At 59.6% G+C, this 22,876-nt stretch overlaps 1 protein-coding gene across 1 annotated transcript in view; it reads left to right on the top strand.

The window, feature by feature from the left end:
• Window positions 1-1,041: 1,041 nt before the first annotated feature.
• The window catches only part of SRCIN1 (SRC kinase signaling inhibitor 1), a 50,681-nt gene continuing 28,846 nt past the window's right edge, over window positions 1,042-22,876 (top strand). Inside the window, 3 exon segments of the mRNA XM_030021286.1 lie at window positions 1,042-1,557; window positions 4,953-5,236; window positions 19,552-19,575. Of these exon segments, the coding sequence (XP_029877146.1) occupies window positions 1,353-1,557; window positions 4,953-5,236; window positions 19,552-19,575 (513 nt within the window). The 5' untranslated portion in view covers window positions 1,042-1,352.

Below are 22,876 nucleotides of genomic sequence, written 5' to 3' on the forward strand. Positions count from 1 at the left end.
TTAACACTCATGTGCTGGGAAGGACCCCAGGTCTGTCCCGCTCCCGGCACCCCCACGGGACAGGGGCATCCGCAGCCCAGGGGCTTGGCCTGAAACAGGGACACATTTCTCTGCGCATTGATTTTAAACGAACAGATCTGGCTGCATAAAGCACTGGCGATGGTTGGACCCGTTCGGCACGTGTCGGCGGCGTGGGCGAAAAGTGCTTGTGTCCCCCCGTGGCGTGTCGGCTGCCTTGCCGCTGCTCCTGGGCACGGCTTTGGTAGGAGAACACCGGCAGCTGTGCAGCTCCCAGCGCTTTTTGGCTTTGTTTGCTGGTCCCGTTGTGGGGGTGAGACAAAAGCCTGAGGCAGGTCCCGGAGGGCACTTGACCATCGTGCCCCCATCCCAAAATGAGTGCAAATAGACTGTGGCTGAGCCAGGGACAGGGACCCCTTGGGCAGCAATACCTCCAAAGGTCCCTTTGCCCCAGCAGGTCCCGGCTCAGGCAGGGGCAGGTATTTCTGGGGTCGGCTGCGCAGCACAACGGGAGTTAAGTGCAGCCGGAGCAGGAGCCGTGCAGGCTCTCCCTGCTCTTCCCAGCTATTGCTCCCATCTCCCGGGGCCTGGCAGCAGTGTGGCAGGGAAGGGGTTAGTGCCGAGCGGGGCTCTGGGTGCTGGGCAGCCTCCGTGGGTGCTGTGCAGGCAGCAAGCTGGCAGTGCAGCAGCCGCAGCCTTTGGGAAGAAGGCGAGTGCATCGCGCTCTTCCCGCTGCCTTAATGGCCGGGTGCGGGGGAGCCGCATCGCTCCGAGGGGCTTCTATTCTTTCGCCTCCCTTTCTCCCCAGATGTACTCTCTCCTTCCCCTCCCCTCGCCCCTTTTTGTACAATTGCTTTCTTGGACTATTTTTCATGCTCCGCTAACTGCCGTTGCTTTCACGGCCCGTGTGAGCCTCGCTGCCTCATGAAGATTTATGAAACTGCAGTAATAAACTGTGTTTGAAAGATCCTCTTTATGATAAAGCCCTGCCAAGCTGCTGGCGGGGGGGATCCGAGCGGACCGTGCCACCGATCCCGCAGCCGCTCTGACCCGGCGTGGCTCTCGCAGGGCAGCACCCGCAGCACAGGGCGGGTTTTTGGGGGCCTCTCCCACCCCCGTCTCCCAGCGAGGGAGCAGGGAGCTGGTGGAGAGCTGCTGCTTGGACTGCAAAGCCCCAGTCCTGAAGACCATCACCCAAAAGCACGGTCGGGGTCCGGTGCCTCTGGTGCCGCTGCTTCTCCCGGGAAGGAGGCGGTGGCCGCATCCTGCTAGGAACCCGGGCTGTGGCCCTGGCACGGGTGACACCTCTGCCGGCAGGTAAGGAAGATGGATGGATGAGTCGGCAAAGAGAATCGTGCTCCTTTAACCCCCCGCTGCTCGGAGAGGGGCTTGCCAGGATATACCGTGGGATTTTGGCTGTCGTGGGAGCCCTGCGCCCGGCAAAGGAGCCGCCTTCAGCCCCTGGAGACCTGGGGGCTGCCTCCCCCGTCCCGCCGAAGCAGTTTACCGGCCGCCGTGGAAGCTGTCCTGCACCCGTGGGTAAGCGATGGGATGGTCCCTGTGCGGGGGACACGTCCCGGACGGGCACCCTGCTTGGCTGGGCTGGGGCAGTGCCAAGAAGGGGACTCTGGGCAGGCTCCGGCCACCAGCTCTCCCACCCCAGTGACCTACTTGGAAGCAGCCCTGGGAAGCACTTTTCAGGGATCTGCTGCTGCCGTTGCTGGCGGCGGGGCAGTCCGTGTGTGGGTACCACTGCTCCAGCATCAGTGCACGGTCCCGGCATGGCAGGAAGAGAAACAACTTGGTGGGGGGATTTCGGGTGGCAGGATGTAATTACCCCCTTGGGGTGAGGCCAGGAGGGAAGGATTAACACCCTCTTTCCCACGCATAATGCCAGGGAAGCACGAAAGAGCATGGATGGTTTAAGGTCCCTTTCTGAGGGTGCTCCCGTACCCCAGTTGTTGGTTGTTCCCTTATCAAATGGTGTCTGCCCGCTCCAGGCTGGGATCTGGAGGGGAAGGTGGCTGATGTGGGGACGGGTACATGCATGTCTGTGGTGGCTTTTCCTCCTCTCACCTTAGTGGGGTTCGTGGATTATGGGGTTCGTGGTGCTGGGGCTGCCTCCCCCTCCACCTGCTCCGGAGCCCGGCGAGGGATGTGGGAGCGGATGCGGCGCAGCCGGGGGTGGAAGAACCCCTGACGGCATCCAGCTTTGCTCTGACCCCTGTGCAGATTGTGCAGGGCTTTTCAAACCATCCTTTTTAGTAGTCGGCAGAGAGACAGCGAGCTGGCGCGTTCCACTCTCGGAGCATGTAATTAGGGAGCGGGGAGCTGCATGCTGATGCGTGGCTCGGCAGCGAGAGGAGGAGGAGGAGGGTGGGAAGGAGCCGGGAATGCAGCCTCAGCCCAGGGCTGCTAAACCCGGGGCTGGTGGAGGCACCGCAGAGGAGGCTGCGGGGAACCAGCCCCTCTTGCATCCCGCAAGCCCCCGTCCCTGCATCTTCCTCCGGCTCGAGGCCTCCTCGCTGCCATGCTGCTGCTCTCCCCAGCGAGGAAGAGGAGCTGCAGCTCCTTCCTCCCAGCCTTGTCACTGCTGTGGCCGGGGGCTTTCGGGGTGCCCCGTCACCCCTCTTTCGCAGCCTTCTCAGGTTCATCGTTCCCATGGGATGCAATGAGGCTGGGCATCCTGGTGGCACCCAGGATCCAGCACTGCAGAGGGACTGGTTTGGTGGGAACGGGCCATGCTGGGTGCCCTGCCTGCGCTGGGGGGGATACCTGGGGTCCCACTCCCCCTCTCCTCCACCTTAGACCTGAGAGCTCCAAGGATGCATCCAGGCACTGCCAATGGGCACCCGATGCTGGAGCTGGGATGGGTGCCGGGTGCTGGATACGGCCCCCACCAGCACATCTCCGCTGCTTTGCCATCGTAGAGCAAGCGCTTGAGCAACCGGCCGAGGGCAGGAAGGAGTTTTCTGCCTGGTAGCAGCAAACCCTGGGCGAGACGTGTGTGTAATGGGGGGCTGTTAGGTGAAGGGAGAGGTGGGAAGGCAGCTCCTGGGGCTCAGCAGGGTGCCACAGGAGAAATTGCTCCGTCTGAGTTTCCCATCAGTGCTGGAGTTTAGCAGAGGCTCCTCAGCCGGTGGTACCCGGGGACGCCGGGATGATACTCTCAGCCCTGCCTCGCGCTGCCTCCTCCTTTGCCAGCAGAAGGACCGAGGTGTCCCCTCCGACATCTCTCCTGTGCCACTTTCCCTGGGAGATCTCGGGGCGTTTTGTACGTGGCAGATGTGCCGCCGTGACCTCCCCCGTGCAGTGGTGACGCGGGGACCTGGCTGAGCGAAGTGGTGAGGTGAGGAGGGACCGGGAACTTCAGCTCTTGCTCAAATTCTGCCGCTGTCTTCTGGGTACAGGGTTGACGGTCCCCTGGCCGAGGTCACGCTTGGTGATGGAGCTGTGGAAGGAGCTGGACTGGGTGTTTTCTGGTAGAGGAGAGGGGGGATCAAGCTTTGGCAGGGGTAAGGATGTCCCTGTAGCGTTTGCTGACAGCGTGGTATCCCCGCCTGGCTCGTAGCAAACTCCCTTGTATGACCTTGAGCAGAGGAGTTATGTCTGTAGCACACGCTGGAGTCCTGTCCTACATTAATAACACAATCAGTTGATATAAAGCTAATATGTTGGGCTGATAAATAATTAAGGGAAAAGGAAAAACCCTCTATGATTTGCTTAACAGGAGCTTGGGAAGGAAGGGAGGGGGAAAAAAAGACAAGGAGGGATATGAATAATGGATCAAGGTTAAACGGTGAGCGAAAAAGTAAAGCCTTAACGCGGCGAATCCCTGCAACACACATGCTGCATGTTGCCAAACTAGTTAGCGGCGGCAAAGACAGCTCGTGGCCTCGGCACAGGCACGGCAGTGACGGCCGGGACCAGCCCAGGGCTGTGTGACGGCGGCTTAGATGGCACGAGACCCTCAAAAGTGGCTTCTTGGGGTGGGGGCTGCTCTGCAGCAGGCGTGGGGCTGGGAACCATGGAGTGGCCTCATCCTGCAGCCACCGAGGAGGTGCCAGGCGCTGGCAGCGTGCAGGGACTTCCAGGCATTCATTACCACTCGCATTGTGCGCGCTCGGCACAACTTCCCTGGAAATTAACATCACGACGTGCAGCTAATGAATTATTAGCAAAGGGACGAGTCCCTTTTGCCTCACTGCACGCGTGACCGCCTTGCCTGCCCCCCTGCCTGCACTCGCTGCCCGCTCTACCTGCCCGGGATGGGGTGAAACTCTGCAAGAGGGCTGGGATGGGGCAGAGCATCCCTGCGATGCCGGGTTTGGTGCCTGGGAGCAGCGGCTGCAGGATGGGGGGCTGACCCTCCGGTGGGGGTCTCTGGCAGGCAGGGCATGGGGGGTCCTGCCTGCCCCCGTGGGCAGCAGCACAGGTCAAGCGCTGATGGGCAGACACGAGCCTCCCCCCACCCTGGCCCGCATTTAATTTTCTTTTTGGTTTGTCCATGTGTCTGTGTCCCCCTGTCTGTCTGTGCTCCGGAGCGGTGCCCGGCTCCTGTGTCTTGTCTGTGCCGTTTTAATAACCCAAGGCTGTTTTATCCATGTTTCGGTCTGAACATCGTGGTCTCGGTGCCATCCCAGCCCCTCCGTCCCTCCTGCTGCCCCCTGCCCCATCCATCTCCTGCCACCACCAGCCCCGTGCCCGGGAGCGGGGACACGGCTGCCATCGCAGGGGGATAAACCCTGCACCCACCAACCCCCTGGTTGTACCCCATGGAGGGATGACCCTGCTCCCAGCTAGGCTCAGCTATCCCTTCTAGCTTAAAACCCCCTCCCCGTCCCCAAATCTCAGCACCCCACCTCTGCCCCGTACCGGCGGGACCGCCTTGGGGCTGGCCGTGACCCCGGCTCTGCTCTCCCCTCCCCGTGCAGATCCCGAGAGGACGAGCACCCACATGATCTCGGCGGATGATGCCGAGTACCCGCGGGAGTACCGGACCTTGGGCAACGGCACCCGGCGCTTCTCCAACGTAGGGCTGGTGCACACCTCGGAGCGCCGGCACACCGTCATCGCCGCCCAGAGCCTGGAGGCCCTCACCGGCCTCCAGAAGTCGGAGATGGAGCGCAAGCGGGATGCCTTCATGGACCACCTGAAGAACAAGTACCCGCAGCACGCGCTGGCGCTCCGGGGACAGCAGGAGCGCATGCGGGACCAGGTAAGGGGCGTCTTCTCGGGGTTGGGGGGGGACGGACGGGGACCCCATCTTGTGCTTTGGGACTGTCTGGAGGAGAAGAAGCTCGCCGGGGGCTTGGGTGGTGCACGAAATGGGTGGCCACTTGCAGCAGCCCCATGGCGGGGAGCATCCCCCAGGTCTGAGGAAAAGCATCCTCCAGCCCCAGTGGGGAGTACCCCCCCTCTCTCCCCAGGGCTGGGGGGGGCCCCAGGCAGATTTACCCTGCAATATGGGTGGATTCGATCCCGCTGGCTGTTGGCAGCCGTGGAGAGGAGAGGGATGGTGCAGAAGGGTGGGTGCGATGGCCACGACGGGCAGCTGGCCTCCGGATTTGCCCCACGGAAGGGTGACACCCAGCCCGGGTCTCTGCGGATTTCGGCTGGGCTGCAAACCCCAACCTTAGCGGGGAAGGGGCAGCCTGACCCACGGGCTGGTGTCTGCAAACTCTGCTGCGTGCCTGGCACTGCACGGCCCCGCAAGCCTCCTCCGGGCTCCCCACATCTCTGCAGCCCCCCCAGCTCTGAAGCAGTTGCTCCCTGCCATAGCTCGCATGGTACGAAAGGCTGAAATAAATAGTTTGCCCAGGCGAAGCTTTGTCCCAACCCTTGCCCCCAGCCTGGCTGGAGCTCTGTGGCATGTCCCCGGGCCACTATGGCATGTCCCCGGGCCACTGTGGCATGTTCCCGGGCCAGCCCGCGGTGCCCTGGCACAGCCCATCCCCAAGTGTCCGTGCAGTAGTGCTGGGGGTGAGGATTTAGCATTAATCCTTGTTTGGGCAGGCTGTTGCTGTGAGCATGGGCTTAAATCAAAACCTGGCTGCCGAGCCCCAGTGCTCTCCTCTGTGTTGTGGACCCCAAAAATCTGAGGATGTTGGTGCAAAACCATGGCCAACCCTGACCTGAGCAGCACAAGTGCTGGGATGGGGATGCTTTCTGAGCCGGGGGGGTTCAGTGCAGCTCCTGGGGCAGATATCTCCCCCCACCCCGGCTGCCCAGTAAGGTGCCAGCGAGGCTGGTGAGTTTTTGGGGCTGCAGGGCAGGACGAGCAGAGGCAGCGAGGGGCCGCGGCCGTGCCCCAGCACGTGCCGCTGTGCTGTGCGGGATGCGGATGGGTAAGGGGTGCCCGGGGTTTGGTACCCACGACCCCGCAGGGATGTCCTTCAGATGTCTGCTCCCCGGGGACTCAGTCCTCCCCCAGGGACCAGCTGGTCCTCGGGGCAGGACAGTGGGTGACACGAATGGGCACCCTTGCTGAAAGCAGCAAAGCCCAAGGGCTGAACGGTTCCTAGGGACAATATCCATCCCTCGTGCCCAGGGGTGGCCCCCCCGGGGCCAGGCAGCACCCCCCAGGGTGCTGGGGAGCCCAGACCGCTCCTCCTTCGGGTAACAGCGATGCCCCCGGTGATGCTGTCGGGGCAGCAATAAATCCCCACCTAAACGGGCACTTTTATAAAAAGGCAGAGGGGAGGGTGAGTGCGGAGCAGCTGGAGGATGTGGCTGGAAAGAAATCTTATATCATCTCCAACTAGACACCTCCCCGAGGGACGGAGGCGACGGCTCCCAGACCTAGCGCGGCAAAAAGAAATCCGGCATTGTAAGGAAAACCGGCGGGGCCCCGGTGTGCCGCCCGTGCCAAGGCGGCAGCAGCATCGCCGCCGCCTCCGAGCTGCCACCCGTCCTGCACCCTCCTTCACCCGGCGGGGCTGCTCTGGGGAGAACTGGGAGGGGGGGGGTCCCCGCTTTGCAGCCCCTCTCCTTGCAAAAAACTCGTGGCTGGATGCAAAGCGGAATAGCCAAATCCTGCACAGCTGTGGTGTTTTGCACCAGCCGAGCATCCAGATTTTGGCTAAGGGGTGATTATCGATGGCGGCTTTGCCATCGCCATCAACCCGAGCAGGGCTGGGTACCGCACGTGGGGCACGGTCCGTATCTGCGCTGCCGCTCACAAGATGGAGCAGTGACATTTCCAGCCGCAGAGTGATATTTCTCAGTAAATAACTAGGAATCTTTCCTCTCTTAGTACAACTATTTAAAGATTTTAATTTTTTTTTTTTAATAAGCAGCAGCTATAAAAAAATCCAGCCCATGTTGACTCGGGGTCTGATAAGCTTTGGAGGATTTGTATAAGGTGAAAGAAAGATGATCTGGATTCTGGAATTATCTCCTTTATTTCTGAATCCCCTCGCTCTGGGCCATGGGTGCCCAGTGGGACCGCGGGGGTGTCCAGGCATTTATTGGCACCAGTCAAACCCAGCCTGGCTTTTTGGGGCTCGGTTGCAGAGGGGTGAGGGTCCCGGACTGTCTCTGTCCTTCCCCGTCCCGGGCAGGGTGCTGGGCAGGGGCACAGCTCCATCCCTCAGCCCAGCCACAAGCATCACCTATTTGCAACTGGTGGGGAAAGAAAAAAGAAAAAAAAAATTCCCACTTTTTCTCTTTTTTTTTTTTCCTTTTTTCTTCATTTTCCCTGCAGGCGGTAAATAATAACGGGGAGAAAATATAACTAGGAACACTGGAAACCCCGGGTGCCAACCTTTAAATGACATTGGGATACAACACTCTGGGCCTGCCTGAAACGTTTGAAACTTGCTTTGCCATTCTAGGGGAGCCTGGCAGGTATTTCAGATCACAGGCTTTGCTATTTTGTTTTTAAAAAAAAATTACATATGAGAGAGTTTGCAAAATCAGAGGTGAATAGAAACATTTCATAAATGTCAACATCCCTTTCAGCGTGGCAAAGCCTGCAGCAAAACGCCATTGTACTCGTGCATAGGAATTGGAAAGCGAGTGTAATATTAATTTTAATCATATGTATATATAACAGAGCAGAAAAACACCAGGCAAATAATTGTACCAACACCCAACAGACTGCTAGCAAATCTGCGGAGAAGTCCAAGGCGGCAGCTAGCTAATTTAAAACCCAGATGGGAGAACACGTTAAATGGGCATGTTAACAATAAAGAGAGGAATGGGAATCGGGACGAGGTGGCTGATGGAGCACATCGGCTGCTGGGCTTTGGGTCTGCTTTTGGGGTAAATCCTGCCCCGCGAGGGGTAAATCCGGCAGGAGAGGGATGGCACGGCCACATTTCTTGTCTCTCTGTGCATCAGTGCTCTGGGACATACAATTTGGCTGGGGCCACACCACCAGTGCCCGATATCGAACATTTAGAAAGTTAGGAATGTTTAGAAAAATAACAATATAACGGTTTAAAGGGGGATGGCCCCATTGCCCCTCCCCGTTTGTCACTAATAGCCACATTGCTTTTGGCTGTGCTTTTCTGCACGGGGCTCAGAGGGTGCATACCAACCGGCAAGACGTGGTTTTAGGCAGGCAAATTATAAACCCCAGAAAATAAGGGATTACAAACCCTCCCTTGCCCGTAACCAGTTAAAAGCCTGCATGCCAGCTGTATCGCAATTAAGCCCTATCTACTCGGGTGCCTTGCAGCTCGTAAGCTGCAGCATGGGGTTAAACACCGCAGTGGAGCTGGAGCAGAAACATGCCTCTTTCAGGTCTAAATAAAAGTATATAAAAGCTTGGATTTAAGCTTGTCCAGTTCTGCTGCAGGAAAAAAAAAAACCAGGAAAAGGCTCGAGCTGAGTGTTAACGTGTCGGTGGCTGCCTGACAGCAGCAGATTTGCACCTGCCCAGAATAAATCCGACTTTGGAATAAATAAATAACAGCCAGCACAGATGTACGTACCCACGAAGCCAGGTCCCTGCTTTTTCCTGCCTCGCCAAGGGGCCCCTACGGCATCGTGTGTAGGGCAGGAGCAATCCTGCAGGCAGGGGTGCAGGCAGGAGCGCAGGCAGGTGCTGGTTTGCTGCAGCTGGCTTTGTGCCTCAGTTTCCCCAAATAAAGTAGGGGTCTTGGCTGCTTCCCCGCTCTGCAGCAGGGTATGCTGCTGAATTGGGGACCTTGCGGGGGGGGGGCTGAAATTCGGGGCTGGGGGTTTGTGCGGCCGGTCTGCAGGCAGGGTAGGGCAGGGGGAGCGGTGATTCTGCTCTCCCAGCCGCAAGCAATTTTTTTTGCATCGGTTATTCTCGATAGTCCTCTGCCGTTCTCTATAGTGCTGTCGGCTCAGCAGCTCCCGGGGTTCGGGCTAGGTATGCTGGGGGGGGCAGGTGGGATGCTGGGTCCGGCATCACGGGGCTGCTGCAGCCCCCACTCCCACCCGCAAATGCTTGGACCCAGCTCCCGCTGATTAAAAAAAAAAATTTAAAAATCCCGGTTATTTTTCTTGGCCTTGCAGCTGTCGAGGCTTTCGGGGAGCGAATCCTGATGCATTTCTGCATAACTGTAGGAAGGAAAAACTCCTGGGGAACTGGGGGTCCCGGGACCCCGGGGGGGGGCTGACGAAGGCCATGCCAAGCCGTCGCGGGTGGGCAGCCGGGGTGCCGCGCACAAGATGGCACCGGGGCTCCTGCATGGGCTGCAAAGCCCCCAGGGGTGCTGGGTGGGATGGGGTGACCCGGTGGCACCCAGTGCTGCAGCAGTGTCTCATGGGGGGGATGCGTGCGTGCGTGCATGTGGGGGGGGGGGTGTAGGGGGGTGTGCCCAACCCTGCCCCATCGCACCCCCAATTCCCCCCAGTACCCAACCCTACCCCATCGCTCCACCAATTCCCCCCAGCACCCACCCCTACCCCATTACACCCCCAATTCCCCCCAGCACCCACCCCTGCCCCAATTCCCCCCCCAGCACCCACCCCTGCCCTATCGCACCCCCAATTCCCACCCCCCCAGCACCCACCCCCACCCCATCGCACCCCCAATTCCCCCCAGCACCCACCCCCGCCCCATCGCACCCCCAATTCCCCCCCAGCACCCACCCCATCGCACCCCCAATTCCCCCCAGCACCCCCCCCCGCCCCATCGCACCCCCAATTCCCCCCAGCACCCCACCCCTGCCCCATCGCACCCCCCAATTCCCCCCCCAGCACCCACCCCTGCCCCATTGCACCCCCAATTCCCACCCCCCCAGCACCCACCCCTGCCCCATTGCACCCCCAGCACCCACCCCTACCCCATCACACCCCCAATTCCCCCCCAGCACCCACCCCATCGCACCCCCAATTCCCCCCAGCAACCCACCCCTGCCCCATCGCACCCCCAATTCCCCCCAGCACCCACCCCATCGCACCCCCAATTCCCCCCCAGCACCCACTCCTGCCCCAATTCCCCCCCCCAGCACCCACCCCCACCCCATCGCACCCTTAATTCCCCCCCAGCACCCCCCCCGCCCCATCGCCCCCCCAATTCCCCCCAGCCCCCCCCCCGCCCCATCGCACCCCCAATTCCCCCCAGCACCCACCCCCACCCCATCACACCCCCAATTCCCCCCCAGCACCCACCCCATCGCACCCCCAATTCCCCCCAGCACCCACCCCTACCCCATCACACCCCCAATTCCCCCCCAGCACCCACCCCCACCCCATCGCACCCCCAATTCCCCCCAGCACCCCCCCGCCCCATCGCCCCCCCCCAATTCCCCCAGCACCCCCCCCGCCCCATCGCCCCCCCAATTCCCCCCAGCACCCACCCCCACCCCATCACACCCCCAATTCCCCCCAGCACCCACCCCCACCCCATCACACCCCCCAATTCCCCCCAGCACCCACCCCATCGCACCCCCAATTCCCCCCAGCACCCACCCCCACCCCATCGCACCCCCAATTCCCCCCAGCACCCCCCCCCGCCCCATCGCACCCCCAATTCCCCCCAGCACCCCCCCCCCGCCCCATAGCACCCCCAATTTCAACCCCCCCGCCCCAGCACCCACCCCCTGCCCCGCCCCCCGGCGGGAGCGCGCGCCCCCGCCTGGCGGGCCGTGCGCAGCGCGGCGGCAGGTGGAGTCGCGGTTGCCATGACGACCGCGCCCCTATCAGGGCGGGCTGCGCGCGGGGCCGGCGGCGGCCGCAGCGGCGGGAGGTGGCGGCTCCGCTCCGCGCCGCGCGCAGCGGCCCCGGCCCCGCCCGCCACCCCGCCGAGCCGAGCCGAGCCGAGCCGAGCCGAGCCGAGCCGAGCCGAGCCGAGCCGAGCCGAGCCGAGCCGAGCCGAGCCGAGCCGAGCTCAGCTCGTCGGCGCTGCGGATCCCGGGCCGGGCTCACCTGCCGCAGGTACCGGGACGAGGGGAGTCCGGTGGGGCGGAGCTGGGGGGGGGGGCTCATCCCTCCGGGTGGGGGGATTGCGGGTCCGGTGTCGCGGTCCCCTCCTGTATCCCGGTGTCCGCCTCCCCTTACCGCGGTCCCCCGACCTCCCCTTCCCCAGATATCCTGGTGTTCCCCCCCGCCCCCAGCATCCCCCTCCCCAAACGTCCCGGTCCCCCCCCAACCCCACCCCGAGATCCCGGTCCCCTTTTCCCAGCCCCATCGCCAACCGATGCCCCCGATCGTGCCCTTCCCCCGGCCGCGGGGCTCCAGCCCCCCCCCCCCCTTTCCCTCCACCCCCCCTTTCCCTCCAGCCCCCCTCCTTTCCCCTTCCCTGAGGGTCCCCCCCGCTCCCAGGCTCCCAGCAGGGAGGGGGTGGCCGTTCGTGGGTGCCATTGTCCCTGCGTTGCCCTTTGGTGCAGCAGCTGGGGGGGGGGTCCCCCCCCCCCCCCGGCTGCACATGGGGCCATGCCAAGCCCCCGGCGGTGCCCGTGCCAGCCCCGCTGTGCAGCCCCCATCTTCAGAGGGCAGCCCCTTGTCACCCGTGTCCCCGTCCCTCTGCAGGGGACACTGCTCCCCTCTCCCCTTCCTGGGCTGTGGAGCGGGCAGCCGGCAGAGGGGCAGATGGTGGCCCGGGCACGCAGCATCCCTGCACCGTGTGGGGGCTTGTCTCGCCTCCAGCTCGTTTGGCCGAGCATCCTTCCACGCGGGGGACCTGCCGGCACCACGAGGACCCCCCCCCCCTCAGGCCCGTACCCAACCCCGCTGGGGAGCAGGACCTCCGTGATGGGAGGAGAGGCTTGACAGCATCTCGCTCCAGCCCCCCGAGAGGCGGTGGAGCTGGGCACACGGAGAGGTGCCCGTTGCCTTGGCGTGAATTTGGCATCGTCTTGTCCTCGCGGGGTGCCTGGCCGGGCTGGGGGTGCCCCCGCGCAGGCAAGGCACGGGGGGACCCGGACGCTCTGCTTTTGTAAAACCGGTGGTGATGGTGGCTTGTGAACGCTGCCTGAAGTGAACCGGTTGGCAGGAGCTCGCTGGGGCAGTGGGAGTGAGAAGCGGGGCCCTTCGTTGCTCTTCCCGGGGTCTGATCTTGGTCTCCAGAGGTGGAGTGCGTTGTGAACCGTTGCAAACTGCTGTAATGGTGGAGGAGAGCGTGCGTGGCTGTCGGGACTAACATGAACGAGCATGTGTGTGTGTCCGTATGACTGCAGCCGGAGCTGCCTCTATTGATTCTCTTATTTTTCCCCTACTGGGAGCAATTCCTGGCTGATTAAAAGAGACCTGGCCCACATTTTGGCTGGGAATCAGGTCCCTGGGAGCTGGGAGTCACGCAAAGGTCTGTGGGTCACCCCACTTCTCCTTTGGCTTTATGCACAGAGCAGGGAGGAAGCGGGTCTTGAAGTCCCCGAGAAGTGGGTAATAAATACGCCCGCATTGGTGACAGCGATGCCAGCCCTGGGGAGGGCATTAATGAGATACCCAGTGGATGCCCATCAGGAATTGGATCTGACTCCATCCTGGCGGCAGGTGGGATGTACCTGGCGTGTTCCCCTCGGCATGCCTGGGCTCCCAGCGCTCCCCCGTTCCTCACCGCGGTTCAGGGGAGCGCGGTGCCGGCGCTGCCGTCGGGGTCGCCAGCCTGGAAGGGGCGTGCGTATTCCTGCCTCTCCGGCACACACACGGATGCGACGACGTGAACGCGTGCATCCATCCCTGTCCCGCCGCCCAAAGTTTCCTGCTGTTCCTAACCCAAATTTGGCTCCTTCTGCCGGCGGCCTCGGGGGTCTTTGCGAGACGACCTCGGGCTCCTGCCTCCCCTGGTGTCACGGCGCTGGGCTGGCGCTGAGCGGCGTTGGGAGAGAGAACGCCAAAAAGCTGCAGCAGCCAGAAAGGCAGCTTTTCTATTCCTGCTGCTAATGCAGACCTGGCTCCGGCGGTGCTGGCAGCGTTAGGCAGGGAGTGGAGAAGCACAGGTCCAGGTCGGTCTCCATCAGCGGCTGCGTGTCGGTGCCCTCTGCCTCTGCCCCCCCTCCCCAGCTTTGCTGCTGGCTGGGCACCAGCTGCACCCCACGGTGCTGGTACCCCCCCAAAGGGACCCTTCGGTGGGAGGCAGGGGTCGTGGCGTGGGGGGACGTGGCTGCTGTAGCCCCACGGGGAGACGGTTGCGGCGCTGACAGATCTGCAGGTCCTAGAGGTCCAGGGGATCCTGCGGAGGATCCGACCCTCCTCGCCCTTGGCGTGGGGTTTCTCAGGGATTTGCCTGCAGGGATGAGCTTCTCTGGGTTTGGAGGTATCTGATGGAGGGTGGTGGTCACCCCAAAGCTCTCGGGGGGCCGGACCCTGGTGCTGTCCCTGGCTGTGAGCAGCGGGGAGCAGATGGATGCTCGCTGCCTGCTGGCTGCCGGGTTTACCTTGCACGTCCCTATTGTGTTGGTCCACCTACGCCGTGCCGTTGCCATAGCTACTCTGCAATCTGATCTGCCCAACTTCTGCCGGCTTTCCCTGCCTTCCCCCCAAAAAACCTTTGGCCCTGCTCCCCTGGCCGCCCTCCCCACACCCCAGGAGGAGGATGAAGGATGGAGGAGACCTTGGCCCCTGGGCTGGGGTGCGTGACTGCTGCCTGCTTCTGCTGGTGCAGGGACCCCCCCTCCCATCCTGAGCAGGCTGGGGATGTGCTGAGCACCAAGCCTGCACCCCCGGGAACCTGCAAGCACAAGAGGGGTCCCTGACCTTGGACGTGGATGCCACGGACGGGAGATTTTAAAGCCCGTGGAGGCCACCGCAGGGAGATTTTAAAGCCCAAGCAGGCAGTTGCATGGGTGATCCTCAGCAGAGCGTTTGTCCTGATGCATCGCTGCTTGGGGGTGCATTGCTATAAAGAGACGTTGCTGATTTGCTTTGTATTGGCATCAGGAAAAGAGGGGGCTTGAGTAAGGGTCGGGAGCACAAATCCACTGATGTCCAAAGGCATTTGTGCTCTGATATCACCTGGGCTGCCTCAGAGACACTGTGTTGTAGGTCAAGGCTGTAATTGCTGCTGGAGAGCTGACGAACCTCTCTCGGAGAGAAGGCTGGTGCGTGGGCGGGCAGAGGGATGGTGCGGTCCTGCAGGCAAACTTTGAGCAGTGCAGCCAGGCCAGGGGTCTGTCGGTGATGCCTGCCGTCGGGTCGCTGTGACAGCCTGCTATGGCATCTCTGACGACATCTCTTGACGGCCGTCAGAGCCTCTTTGGGCTGGGGACTGGAGAGAGGTGTAGTAAAACCCAAGTCTCTGCCTAAAGATGCCTGTGCCTGAAAGAGGAGCGGCAAAGCAAGCGTCTTGGTGCCCTTTTCGTGGTGGGGTCTGGGTTGGATCACTCACCGAGGCCCCTTAGGAGCCCAGGTCTGATGGGAATGAGCCCCGGCGCTCCTGCATCCCGTCTCGTCTCGCGCTGGTCTCTCTCCTGCGTGCTGGGATGCTCAGGTTTGAGAGGTCCTTTTGCAATAATTGCGAGACCTCAGATGACAATATCTGCAATGCACAGTGTCGGTGTTGCTCTTCACTCTGTCTGGTTACTTACTGTTTGCATTCGACTCTATCTTGTCATTTTGCTATATCCACTTTAATTCAGTTTCTCTTGTGCTGAAAAGCATTAAAAAACTTTAATAAGGAGAAACAGATTAAATTCACTTTACTGTTATTTTTCAAGGAGATTTTTGTTTGTCAAGACATTGTGCTTGAGGGCAACTCTATCAGAAACTGGAACTCCTGAAAATGAGTTAATTAAAAAGCCGGTGAAACTGCCTCTGTCTCTCCCTTTGGTGGAGTGTGCTGAGGACGCTGCTGCTGTCCATTTTAGAGGGACGCATTCAGTCCTGCCTTGTTAATCACTAACAGATTTGTGTTATAATTGCTAACCAGGGGAAGTCTGCCTTGGTCAAGGCAGTGACTCACTTGGATTTCATTTACCTCCTGGCTTCTCCTGGGACAATCACAAAGACTATTTTTTTCTTTTTTAACTTAACTCCAAAATGTTCTTCACTACATTCCCCCAGCTCTGGTTTTCCTCTCTTCTGCAGCGTGCATGTGTATTTATGCGGGTGCATCTCTCCGAGCGTTTGTGTGTGCATGGGTTCCCACATGGCTGTGGATTCACAGGAGCATCTCAACCCCCCATTTTGCACTTGCATGCGTGCTCCAGCTCCTAAGCGCACGCCTGTGCACACGTGTGCACATGTCTGTGCTTTGGGGGGGCCCCAGTCCTAGTTAGTCCATCATTTTGCAGCATCATGGTCATGACTTTCATTGTAATTATAATCTCAGCCTTTGTAATTCTTCATACCTTCTGCACAGCTCTGCTGCAAGCGAGCTGCCTGTTTTATCGGTTGTAACAAGGCTGTCGCTTCAAATCCTCTCTCAGACCATTATCTCCCTTTGATGCTTTTGAAGAGCCAGCGATATGTTAATTCTACCTTGGCCCTCTCCTCTTCTCTTCTTTTGTACAAATCCACCCTTGCCAGCCTGGCCGGCTGCCGTGGTGCTCGCAGGGGAGCTGGGCACAGCGCTCGGGCTGTCCCTGCTCCATCCCCTGGTTTTGGGGGACCTGGTGGGAGGTGGCCGCATTTAAGGCTGTGGCCGCTTGTGCCACCCTGGTCCCCTGTGGCTGCCATCTCCTTGGGCACAGCCTGTGCCCGGAGTGGGGTACCTGTTCTGGGGGAACACATCCTCTTTGCTTTGGGAGATTTGGGGCGGGGGGAGGATGAGCAAACGGCAGGACGGGTTGGGCAAAGCGCCGGTGCGGCAGCAGTGCCCGCAAGGACAGATGGAGCCCCCGAAAGATCTGCGTGGTGGTGTCCATCGCCCACTTGGCCCTGGCAGGCAGCACCAGATTGTCAGCCCTGGACAGTCCTGCTTCTCGGCAGGGTACAGGCAGGCAGCGCATCCCCTATTCCCCCAGCCAGCCCGTAGCCTGGGGCAGAGTTCTGCTTGGGGGGGGGGTCCTGCACCACTGCCAGCGAAGAGGCTTTTCTGGGGCTGGATCCAGGGACCCGGGAGAGGATGGGTGCTATGCCATCCCGGTGCGTGCTCCGGGTCACGCTAATCAGCCCAAATAGCTTCCAGAATATTCTTGATTCCCTCCCATGGCACTTGGGGTTCAGACAAGCTCGTTGCTAGTTTGATGTGGAGTGGCTGTGTGCGGTGGGGATGTAATTTATGGACTTTGTGATAAGCCTGTCCAGTCATCCTAAAATAATAAATAAAATACATACCAAGGGCTGGCACGAGATAGGATCAGTAATATCAGGGTCTGAGGAAAATTACTGAGAGTCTTCAACAGCAAAATGAAGAGCACGGAGGGGAAAAAAAAAGTCACAGAAGGAAAAAGTCAGGAGCGTCACCTTCTGCCACACACTGTGTCAGGGCCCTTTGGGGACTGGGACAGACTGGTTTGGCCACAACTTTTCCCAGCCTTTTCCCAGCAGTGCTTGGAGTATTTGGCCAAAAAGTCCGATCCCATTGGGGAGGCCCTTTGCAGCCATTCAAAACACAAAGGAGTTGAGGGGGGGTGAGCATCCCCTCGGTGGGAAGGCAGCATATCCATGCCTCCAGGGACCAGGCATCTCTGGCCTGCCCTCCCCGGGTGGGGGGGTCTCTCCTCCTCTTCCTAGACTGGATGTACTGGTGGTGAGGTGGGGAGAACCAGCTGCTAGAGGGGGCGAGTCTGGCAAGGGAAGGGGCTGAAGGATTTACTCGCGTCCTTTTGAAATGGGCTGTGATTTATGAAACGTCCCTCGCGCAGCCTTTCCTGGGAGGCGGCATCCGAACCTGGCCTTGGGGAGTTTGGATGAAGGCTGCCGAGCAGAAGCGCAGTTATAAAACTGCTGCCCTGCGCAGCTTAACTCGAGACGTTTCCCCATCGAGGCACGGCATGTCAAACCCTTCAGGAGCTGATGCAATCCCGCTCACCTCTCGGAGACAGCAAGCTGGGATCTTGTTTCCCGCAGCTCCTCTAGCCGAGGAGGAGCACGCTTGTGGCCGCGGCAGCCTGAGCTTCTACCCGGAGTCAGATGCTTCGGCTTGACGCGTGGCAGTGCTGCAATTTGGGCTTTGCCCCCACGTACGGCCGGGCAGGTACCGGTGCTGCCAGCCTTGCCTTGCGCCCGGCATCTTGCACCGGGAGCTCAGGCTGCAAAGAGCTGCTGGTGCAGCTGGCGTGTTAATTGCTAGATAGGATGGATGGCTTAGTTTAGTACCGAAAGGCATTCTGAGGTGGTTTCTCACTTTCAAGCTCCTGGTGTTTTGGAAAAGCTTTACGTGCCCAGGATAGGCTTGGATCCTGCTGGTTGTTATCTAATAGTGCCTGGTAATCACAGCTCTGGACTTCTATTTCTGGTTCTGCCTCTGAGTCACGGTGTGCCCTTGGAAAAGACCTTTGTGCCTTCAGGCTTGTCTGCATGAAAACACTGCACTCGTTTGACTTAAATCACTTTCAAAACAGTTTTCGTTTGGTTGAGGCAAAACTTGGTTTGGGTCTACTGATGCCTTATGGAATATTTATGTGAACTGCATCTTGAATTGGAATAAGAGTATCCTGCTGACACTTGAGATGAGTCTAACAAGTGAATTTGTGTATATACATAGACTAGACCTCTATTTACCTTGTCAGCAGAAGGGTTAATACCCCAGCAGCAAATCTGCTAGTGGATTGTTAAAGTCCTTGGATAAATACTCCACGATGGTCTAATGTTATTGCAACTTCTTCCCCTGCTCCCAAAGCACTGTGATAGGAGACTCCTTGGCAGCCACCAGGCATTGCAGGGACTGATGGAGACTGGGAGCTTGGTGTGGGAGCTTGCTTCCTATTTGAAATAATAATAATAATAATAATAATGAAAAAAAAATCATCCTCTAAGTAACAAACTAGGTTTGCAGCCACGGTGATTTTGGTGGGGAAATAAATGCTGTAAAAAAGCAAGGTGATAGGCAGGTGTGAGAAGGGAGAAAAGAGCAGTCAAGAACTTTGATCCCAATAAAAAGACTGTTGGGACAAAAGCTGCTCTGTACTCATTTCTCCCATCCCACCCATTATCTGCACATCTCGTTGATATCAGAATGCTTCCCCTTCCAAATGCTTCCCCTTCCAGCAAGGTGGATCACACTTCTTGTCACTAGATCTAACTTCCCTCCTGCTGCATCCTCAAACACAGTCTTGGGGTGCTGCTACCCGGGCTGGGTGGGCATTAGGGGACCAGCCCCGGGGTGGGATGAAGCTGCTCGCCATGCCGCTGTGCCAAGCGCATGCCCTGCTCGGAAGCCCTTCGCTTCGCCCGCAGCAGCGCGGAGCTCGCCCGTCCCCGTCCGGCAGCACGGCGTGTTGGGGATGCTCGGCCCTGGCGCGTTCTCGGTCCTCGCGTGGTCCTCTGAGGACTTGCTGGGCTCCTGCAGCCCCGTCCTGGCTGTGCGAGCCCGGTGCTGCCCTGGGAGGGGGTCTCAAGTCTCTGAGCCACGAGCCGCTCCGCTGCCCGACGGTGGGTATCGCAGTGAGCCGCAGCTCCGAGCATCCTCGGGACTTTCGGTGCAATCTCCCACTGGTGATTATCAGTGGGTGGTTTGGGAGAAGAAAGCTCCTGAGCTCTCCAGCTTGCTGGGCTGTAAGCGATGCCAGCTCCTGTCATTCACTGTAGCACATTGGCTTGACACCGGTGGAAACGCTGCGGAGAAGCAACAGAGGGAGGTAGCATGGGCAAAGAGGGGGGATTGGAAGATTCCTTTAAAAATGAAAATTATTCTGGCTTCCAGCACCGACTCCCAGGGCAGCAGTCTGACCAGCACGTGCCAGGACAGTGTGGGCATCCCAGTAACTCCAGTAGTGATACTGGGCTGCTGTCCTGCTCCCCGCTTTGCTCTGCTTCAGTTACCTTGCACCCTGGTCTGCATTCAATACCCATCACCGTCCCTGCCGGCTTGCATGATACTGCTTCCCTTTCGCCAGCCCTTAGCAGCATGAAACTTAAGCAACCCGTTGGGAGGGGACCTTAAGCAGAAATGAGAGCAGGTTTAATGTCGCAGTTTAAAGTCAACAATTCTCAAAAGGAAAACAAAAGTCAAACCAGAATCTTAATGGTCTTTTTTGTTTTCTTTTGTTTTGTTGTTTTATTTTTTGTTAGCAACCCAACTACTGGAGCTTTAAGGTCAGTATTTCTGATTTTTCACGCTTCTGTTTGAAATGCATGCACTTTTCCACCCTTGCCTCATCTCTGTGTCTGTGTAGGGGGGGGTGGGATCTCGGGTTTTTTCTTGAGGATTCCTGTGCCAAAGTAGTTTGTTCTCAGCTCAGCAGCAGTTTAAGCTCATGAGAAGGATCTTTTATGCTTTTGGGTCAAGTTGTGCAGCTACAAACCTGTTGTCTGAGAGGGATGAATCTGTGTCCTGCCCTCATTTAGACCATTATCACCCCACAGTCAAATCCTGCTGCTTTAGAGTTATTTCATTGCAGCGCAGACCTTAATTCGGGGAAAAGGACAGAAAAGACCCTGTTCCGGATGGGCTCCGAAGTCCACCTGCAGATCTCCATCCAGGTGCCTGCTCCCAGGCAGAGATACAAGGGTTGCTCTGATTTCCAGCCTCCTCCTTGGAGGAGGGGGAGAGCTGCCGAGCAGAGCCTGTCCCTCCAGTCGGTGACCCTGCCGAGCGCTGGGACCTGCCGTGCTTCCCATCGCACGGCGTGTCGGTCGCTTATCTGCACTTGACTCTTTGCCCAGCACCGCTTTCCCCGTTGGGCTCCTCATCTCCCTCTCCCGAGCTCCCGGTTGCCCGGAGAGCCCAGGCTGATCCCACACTGATGGGCAGGAGATGGTCTTGGGATGGGGGTGGGTTGCTGGCGTCCTGCTCCCTAAAGCTGGGCTCTGCCTGCATCTTGCAGGAGGTGGGGTTGGCGGAGAAGGAGAAGGAACGGGCTTTCCAATGCAAATGCCGTGCCGGACCCCAGAGACTGGCTTGTGTTTGGCATGTCGAGGGATCTTTAGACCAGACAGCAAAGTTATTTGTTCGGCTGATGGTGTCGAGCCCTGCGGGAGGGGAAGGGGCGGCTCTGTCCCACGTTGGCCATCGCATCTCTGTCTCCATCCTCCGCTCTGTCGCTTGAGCGTTACGGTACCAGCTTGTTCGTCAGGAGGCTGCTGCAGGAGCGGCAGAATGGAGAAATCGTTAGCGTTTGCTTTATTGCACTGGGATCTTTGTGCCTAAACCCACCTCTTCCAGACTACACAAAGGGGACCCTGAGCGGAGTCTCCTGGCAGCGCGGAGGGTCCGTGCCTGCCCGGTGATTCCTGCCAGCACCTTGCAAACAGTTGCCCTATTGTCTGGCAGGGTGAAGTACGCATGTCATCGCAACTCCCCTTCCTCCCTCCTCCTCGCCCAGGGATGCGGTGGCAACACTTCAAGGTCAGGCGTGTTGCTGGATGACCTTGGCGTGTTGTCCCTGGTGGGTTTGCTCTTCCTGTGGAAAAAACAGGCGCTTTCCTTGGTTGGCAGCGGAGAGCGGAGGAGTCGTAAAATGCATAATATGTGCACTTGTTCCGAGTTTTCATTCTTGAAGTACTTGCAGCATAAAACGCGTGTGAACAGCGGCTCCCCGAATATTCAGCTGTCTGAGTTCTCACCTGCCGGTTTCAGCCACGTGCTCTCGGGGACATTCCTGGGACTGGGGGAGAAGGCACAAAAGCCTCAATTTTTTCTTTTTTTTGTTTTGTTTTCCATTTTTTTGTGAGTAAGAAATAAAATGGGGATAAACTTTAGGGGCCCACCCACCCCAGAGGGGTCCTCCTCAGCAGCGGCAGGGGTTTTGGAGCCACAGAGGGTGCGTTTTCCATAACCACATATTTTTCCACCCGAGCCTGGACGTATTTTGCATTGCAAGCAGAGCATCTTCCCCGGCTGTATCAGCTGTGGAAACGCATTACGGGTTAAATCACCCTCCGCTTCCCGGCCAAGGGAGGCCCCCAGCTGCCTGACCCTGCTACCAAGTGGGGAATGAGCCAGAGGCAGCTGGGGATGGCTTGTCACGGGGAGAGCCCTGCGGGGAGGCTGATCCTGGCAAGCAGGTGCTGGGGGCTTCCTCGAGGCCACTGCAGCCACCTGCGTCCCCTGGGGTCTTCTGTAGCTGCAGGCTTGGCCTTCAGCTGGGAAAGCTGCCTCCCACCCCCCCTGCTCACTCCCCAAAATAAAACTTTCATCAACCTTTAGGTCCCCTGTCGGTGTCCAGCTGCCACCCTCCGCTGCTGGGGGTGCAGAGCCAGCCCTTTTCCATCCCTCGGCCAAAAAGGGGGGGTGGGCTGCGGCCAGAGACCCAACTGACGAGGGATGGAGGGGATCGGGTGGTGGGAATGGCTGTGCCAAATTCCTAGGGACACCCAGGGACGTGGCTGCTGCCGACGGGCGCCCAGGGCAGGACCTGCTCTCCTCCTGCCCTGGCATGCCCCATCTGCCTGGGGACAGGCAATGGGCCGGTGCTGGCAGCGATTTGGGGCTCTCCAGGCGTGGGCTTTGGGGGAAACGGGGCCCTGCGTGGCTGTGTTTGTCAGGCTTAGCGCTGGAGACGGGCAGATGCTCTCGTATGTCGGTGGCGGTGCTGTCATTGCAGAGAGGGGCCCAGGAGACCGCGTTGTCCCCAGCCGTTTCATCCTCCGCATCCCCTCGTGTCTGCGGGTCCTGCCGCTGCCTCTGCCCTCCGCCCTGCTCCGTCCTCCTGCCCCGTGCACCAGCGCATCCCTGGGATTTCTGCACTCGCTTCTAGATTGAGCCAGCCCCGCTCAGCTCACGAATGTCCCTTCCCGCCAGCTGGCTCGGGCTGTGTGCCTACACGGAGCCATCGATCCAGCCGCTCCGTGGCCATTGTCACGCTGCTGCCGGTCCCCGAGTCCCCAGGCAGAGGACCGAGTCCCTCGGCCGGGCCAGCCTGGTACCCACTCGCCTTCCCATCACCTAAACCGCATCCCAGCTCACGGCCACCATCCCTGACGTTTTGGGGTGACTCAAAACCACGTTCTGGGTATCAGCCTCTCCTGGGCAGGAGCGTCTCAGCCCCATGGTTTGCAGGGCTTGGGGGCTCCGGGGACATATCCCTGGATCTGGCCAGGGAGCAAATCCCTCTCCAGGGATGCAGCGGGGAGGGGGCTTCGCTGCGGAGAGCGGGAAGGCAGTACCGAGGGCTGGGGGCTCCCGCTGTGCTAATGCAAGGGGTGGGCTGGCTCCTTGCTGTCACTTGTGAGCTGGAGGAGGAATGGGGAAAACCAAAGGCAGAGCCTCGGAAGAGCTCCTTTGGTGCCAGGACTTTAAAAGAACATCAAAGGGACTAAAGCAAAAGCTAGCGGGGAAAAAAATGACTAGGATGTGGAAGGGAGAAAGCGCGGGGTGCAGGATGCAGTTGTCTTTAAAACAAGTGTCTGGGGCCGTGTCACCCACGTCGGGCTGTAACTGCACAGCTCCTGCTCC

This window comes from Aquila chrysaetos, chromosome 8 (genome assembly GCF_900496995.4).
Source record: "Aquila chrysaetos chrysaetos chromosome 8, bAquChr1.4, whole genome shotgun sequence".
Classification (NCBI taxonomy): Eukaryota; Metazoa; Chordata; class Aves; order Accipitriformes; family Accipitridae; genus Aquila; species Aquila chrysaetos.